The 6,322-nt window shown below is 41.8% G+C and overlaps 1 protein-coding gene across 3 annotated transcripts in view; it reads left to right on the top strand.

Moving 5' to 3' along the window:
* The window catches only part of KNG1 (kininogen 1), a 26,746-nt gene that overhangs the window by 1,212 nt on the left and 19,212 nt on the right, over nucleotides 1–6,322 (top strand). For all 3 annotated transcript variants that reach the window (XM_011964368.1, XM_011964367.1, XM_011964366.1), the window contains exons 2-4: nucleotides 1,289–1,399; nucleotides 3,287–3,371; nucleotides 5,900–6,072. In XM_011964368.1, coding sequence (XP_011819758.1) covers nucleotides 1,289–1,399; nucleotides 3,287–3,371; nucleotides 5,900–6,072 — 369 coding nt within the window. The remainder of the gene's footprint in view (nucleotides 1–1,288; nucleotides 1,400–3,286; nucleotides 3,372–5,899; nucleotides 6,073–6,322) is intronic.

The following is a 6,322-nucleotide window of genomic DNA, read 5'->3' as shown; positions in this document are numbered from 1 at the left end:
AGAGTATGACTCGTCCTCAGGCAGATTGGCTTCCTGATCAGAGAAATAGAATCTAGGGTGAAATGAAACAAAAGTAAATGGAGAAATCTGAACGGGACCAACTAGAGTGGGAGAATTTAGGAATTTAGTTAGACTGCAGCAAAAGAATTCACTGGGTCTCTAGCCCTAGGCTAAAAAATATAGACCTCCAAACCTTAAATGGGAGGGGATACTTAATGGGTCATGTCTAAGAGGAGTCAGGAATGAGTTTAGTGCAATTCTACGGACTTAGACAGAAGTCTGTGTGGCTGAATGTACCAGGTTTAACAGCAATGTTTGTTTTTGATATTATTGCAATGATGTACTCCAGTAGGAGATAAATCCTTGCAGGATGCATGGTTCAAAGAAATACCAATCTTTCAAGAGCATGTTTAAACAAATTTCACTATAAAAGACGACATCTCTGGGACAGCTAAGCAATTGGTTACTTTAGCAGAAAAAAAAAAAAAACTAACCATGTGACAACATGGGGATAAAGGAAAATAAACACAGTGGACATGTTATTTTTTCTGAAAATAAAATTGAGCCATTTTGTTTCACAATCTAGTACAGTCATGTGAGAAATTCTGCTTCATGGTAATCTCAAGCAACAGTTTATTTGTGGTGTGGTACCCAATAGATTGTGGTGGGTACGGTTGTAAATATACAAAAAACATTAAACTGTATACCTTTAGAGGGTAAATTTTATGGCACGTAAATTATATCTCAATAAAGCTGTTCAAAAAAGAAAAAGTAGGAAACAAAAGAAACCAAATAAAAGTACTAAAATCACCCATAATTAATGCCACCATACAGAGATAACTGTTAACATTTGTTTAAGGTTTTCTTGTTTGCTTTTTCTAATTCGTAAAAGTCACATATGTTCATTAGGGGGAAAAGGTCACTTAGAAATGTTTGCTTGAAGAAGAATTTGAAAGATAATTATAATCTCACCACTGACAGACAAACATTTTAACAGCTTGCTGTGCATCTTTCCAGACTTTTAAAAAACATAGATTTATATATAAACCAGTTTTTACAAAAATGGGCTAATACTATGCATACTGCTTTGTAACCTTTAAAACGACATTGTGAGTATGTTATAAACATTCTTTCACATAAATGTTTATGATACAAATATAAATATATTTTAAGTGAATGCTTTGCTCTCAAGTCAAAGATCAATATTCCTAACTTTACTGGAACCCACTAGAATTATTTGCTATCGGGTCAGTTGGATGAACCCTAAGTATCTTTGGCTGCTTTTCAGGTTCGCTCTGACACATTTTATTCCTTCAAGTACGAAATCAAGGAGGGGGATTGTCCTGTTCAAAGTGGCAAAACCTGGCAGGACTGTGACTACAAGGATGCTGCAGAAGCGGTAAGTGTATTGGCCATTCTTGGGCCTTCTGTTTTCTCCGTTGACTCTGCCAGATTTTTTTACTTCCGCAGAAATGATGACTACTGGTGAGCCTGTTTATGAGAAATGCAAATAAACATTCCAATGTGTAGAAAAGTCAGATGCTTTGTATCTGTGTTCTTGTATAGACAGAAAAATTGTGGAGAAGCCAGCAGTTAAACATGGAGAAAGCCTTTCCATGAGAAGGGAGCTGTAGTGTCCAGTCAGAACATGTGGCTCAGACTCCAGAGAGACAACAGATGGACATTTGGGCCAAGCCGAAGGGCTGGCAAGGGGAGGGCCTGGGTGCTTCCATTGCACAACCTTGAGTGCAAATCTTGACTCTGCCTTCCATTAGCTGTGTGATAGCAGGTGAGCTGTGACCTCTCAGAACTGGCACTCTCCACTGTATATGGGAGATAATACTGACCTCATCAGGTTGTCGGAGGATGAAATTAGATGAATTATGCAAATAACTTTGATAACAATGCCTATCTTAACCAAATGCCTAACATATAGGCCTGGCACACCATAGCCGGTTGTTTTGCTTTAATTAAGGAAGACTTCAGACAGTATCTGCCTCGGAAGCAAGCCTCGTTTTTCATGGATTGATTCCCTTCTTTTATGTCAGAACGTAAAAGATGACTGTCAGTCATCTGCGGTTACTGAACAGCACTGAACTCCAAGTCAGGAGTCTAGGAGTTTGCAGTGCTGGTTCTCCCTTCTCAATCGTCTCATCTGCAAGGTGGGGATAAGTAGCTGCTGTGCCCTGTGCTGCCTGCTTCTAGGGGCTGTGTGGGTAAAGGGAGGTGTGCTCTATCCTGATGGAATAATATCTGTCACTTAGAATCCAATGGATATGACTGAAGAATGACAAGACAAAACAAAACAAAAACAGTGTTCAACAATAACAATTAAACAACTGCCTATTGTTAAGTGCCTGCTCTGTGGTGGGCCTCTAGTAGGCAAACACAGCGTGTGTTTGCACACATACTGTTCACAACAACTCTAAGAGATAGATGTGTCCCATCTCCTACAAGATGGGTAAACTGAGACTTTGAGAGTCAAGGGGACATGACATAGGTAACAGCTAGCAAGTGACAAGGCTGGAACTGAAAAACATTTTGATGCCAAGGTCCTTGCCCTTTCTATTAAGCTAAAATGAAGTTTATATGAACAGTATTAACTCACTAAAGTTGAGAGGTAGATAACAGGAGTGTTTACCAGGCTGGTACTAGACCTCTGCACCCATCTTGGTTAGAAAGAAATAGCTCCAGGGCTCAGCCAGGCACAGTGGTTCACGCCTGCAATCCTAACACTTTGGGAGGCCGAGGTTATTGGATCATTTGAGGTCAGGGGTTCGAGACCAGCCTGACCAACGTAGTGAAACCCCGTCTCTACTAAAAATACAAAATTAGCTGGGCGTGGTGGCACGCACATGTAATCTCAGCTACTTGGGAGGCTGAGGCAGAAGAATCGCTTGAATCTGGGAGGCAGAGGTTGCAGTGAGCCGAGATCGCACTATTGCACTCCAGTCTGGGTAACAAGAGTGACACTCTGTCTCAAAAAAAAAATAAAAAAGAAAAGAAAAAGAAAAAAGAAATACCTCCAGGGCTCAAAACAAAGACTCAACCTTTAAAACCTTTTTACACTGTCTTTCCTCCAACATCTTATGAATATCAGTGGCTTATGTAATCATTAGGCTATTAAAAAAACATTTATTCTCATGTCTCAAAACTCTTTTGGATAAAATCTTCACAAGTTCTGTTTTGTTTTGTTTTTTTAAGGAAAGCCACATTTAGCAACAGTACTAGGTAGACTTTCCCATCTGAAAGATTAGGATAAATGATCTCTTTCTTTTCTTTTTAGGCCACTGGAGAATGCACGGCAACCGTGGGGAAGAGGGCGAGTATGAAATTCTCTGTGGCTACCCAGACCTGCCAGATTACTCCAGGTAGCTGGTTTATCCTCTGGCACTGCCCTGGTGGGAAATTAACCGCTTCTGTGTGCCAGGAACACAACCTTGACCAGGCTCTGCTTGCTCCCAGAGGGTGGCAGTAGTAAAGCCATTTGCACAATTAGGGAGCACTGGGTGGAGCGGCAGAGCCCAGAGGGTGGGCCAGGCTTGTGACCATCATCCCCTTAGGACTATCCCAACTCTTCCCGTGTGCTGCATTGTACCCGGTATGTGCAAGGGCTCTGCAGAAGGACCAGGAGGCACAAGACCTGCCTGCCCTCTATTGTAGGCAGCATCCCAGAGTGAGGAGTGCATAGGCTTTAAGGGCAGACCTGGCCTGGAATCTTTCAGAGCTCCTCGCCTTCTTGGCTGTCCTTTTCGTTGTCTAGAAAAGGGAGGTAACAGTACTTCCCACCTCACAGGACTGTCGTGAGGCTGAAATGAGATGATATGTCTGGAGGTATAATCAACATACTAACATATTAATCATAATAACATATTAGCAACAATCAGGATAAAAATAATAGCTAACATGTATTGAGTCCTTATGTCCCAGCCATGACTCAAAGCTCCTTACATGTATTAACTTCTCCTTCTTTTTTTCTTTTACTGATACATTATATTTTACATATTTATGAGGTACACGTGAGTGTTTTTTACATGCGTTGAACATGTAATGATCAAGTCAGAGTATTTGGGGTACCCATCACCTGGAATATTTATCATGTCTATGAATTGGTGATATTTCAAGTCCTCTCTTCTAGCTACTTTGAAATATACAATATATTGTTGCTAACTATAGTCACCCTAGTCTGCTATATAACATTAGAACGTATTTCTTCTATCTAACTATAATTCAGTACCTATTTTACCAAGCTCTTCATTTCCCCCTTCTACTTCCCTGCCCTGCTCAGCCTCTGGTATCCGTCATTCTCTTCTCTCCTCTATCTCCATGTGATTAAGTGTTTTACCTTCCAAATATGAGCGAGAACAATGTGCGGTTTGTCTTTCTGTGCTTCGGTTGTTTCACTGAACAACCTCCAGTTCTGTCCATGTGGCTTTAAATGATATGATTTCATTCTTTGTTTATGGTCAAATAGTATTTCATTATGCATATATACCACATTTTCCTTTTTTTTCTTTTTGAGATGGAGTCTTGCACTGTCACCCAGGCTGGGGTACAGTGGCACGATCTTGGCTCACTGCAACCTCTGGGGTTCAAGCAATTCTCCGGCCTCAGCCTCCTGAATAGCTAGGATTATGGGCACCCGCCACCACCCCCAGATAATTTTTGTATTTTAAGTAGAGATGGGGTTTCACCATGTTGGCCAGGCCAGTCTCGAACTTCTGACCTCAGGTGATCTGCCCACCTTAGCCTCCCGTAGTGCTGGGATTACAGGTGTGAGCCACCGCACCTGGTCCCCCACATTTTCTTTATTCATTAACATTTTGATGGACACTTAAGTTGATTTCATATCTTTGCTATTGTGAATACTGCTGTGACAAACCTGGGAGTGGAAGTACCCCTTTGATAGACTGATTTCTTTTCCTCTGGGTAGATGCCCAGTAGCTGGACTACTGGATATATGGTATTTGGTGTTTTCATTTTTTGAGAAATCTCCACACTATTTTCCATAGTGGTTGTACTAATTTACATTCTTACCAACAGTGCATAAGCGTTCCCTTTTCTCCATACCCTCCTAGCTGTGTTTGCCGCTTACACGGCAAGCAGCGAGAGCTTGGTGGGTGAAAAAGCCCGGGCTCCCAGGGGGTCCCTCCAGGTGTGCTGCTCACTCTTCAGCTACGTTACCTTTTTATGGACTTTGCCTCTATTGACCAGTAGGTTAGGGCTATCTGTTATGAACATTACTTGGTAATTTAATACAAACTCTTTTTAATAATAGCCATTCTAATGGGTAAGATGATATCTCATCTCATAATGGTTTCGATTTGCATTTCCCTAATGCTTAGTGATATTGGGCATTTTTTCACATACCTGTTGGCCATTTGTATGTCTTCTTTTGAGAAATGCCTACTGAGATCCTTTGCCCACTTTTTAATGGGACTACTTGGTTTTTTAATTGGTGAGTTAATTAAATTCCTTGTATATGCTGGATGTTAGTCCCTTGTGGGATGAATGGTTTGCAAAAAAATTTTTTTTCTTTTGAGACAGAGTCTTGCTCTGTCTCCCAGGCTGGAGTGCAGTGGCATGATCTCGGCTCACTGCAACCTCCATCTCCTGGGTTCAAGCAATACTCCTGCCTCAGCGTCCCGTGTAGCTTTGACTACAGGCATACGCCACCACACCCGGCTAATTTTTGTATTTTTAGGAGAGATGGGGTTTCACCATGTTGGCCAGGCTGGTTTTGAACTCCTGACCTCAGGTGATCTACCCGCCTCTGCCTCCCAAAGTGCTGGTTTTACAGGAGTGAGCCACCATGCCCAGCCTCTTCTTTGTTTAGGGCAATGTATGTGAATGCTGATTGTAATCATTAATGCTGCGTTTTTGTCTGTTCTTTGTTAAGCCGAGGGCCCTGTGGTGACAGCCCAGTATAACTGCCTCGGCTGTGTGCATCCTATATCAACGCAGAGCCCAGACCTGGAGCCCATTCTGAGACACGGCGTTCAGTACTTTAACAACAACACTCAACATTCCTCCCTCTTCACGCTTAGTGAAGTAAAACGGGCCCAAAGACAGGTTTGTTCTTTAATTCTCTAGGTCACCTAGTATTACTAAAATGTGTTAGATCTTTACGTTTAAAATGTATGATTGCATGGCTGGTGGTGTTTTCATGTGACTAGCACAGGAAGCAAAGGGCTTTCTCCTTAGTCAAAGTGAGTTGGATACTGCAACATGTAAAGTGAGAAAAGATGTCTAATCAGACCCCCTTCCTTTGACGTTTGATTTTAACAAATGGGTAATCGTCATTACAGGCTCTTCCTAGAGA

Source organism: Mandrillus leucophaeus, unplaced genomic scaffold (assembly GCF_000951045.1).
Source record: "Mandrillus leucophaeus isolate KB7577 unplaced genomic scaffold, Mleu.le_1.0 Scaffold695, whole genome shotgun sequence".
Lineage (NCBI taxonomy): Eukaryota > Metazoa > Chordata > Mammalia > Primates > Cercopithecidae > Mandrillus > Mandrillus leucophaeus.
Note: the sequence above shows the minus strand (reverse complement) of the source record. Positions and strands in the feature narration are given on the sequence as shown.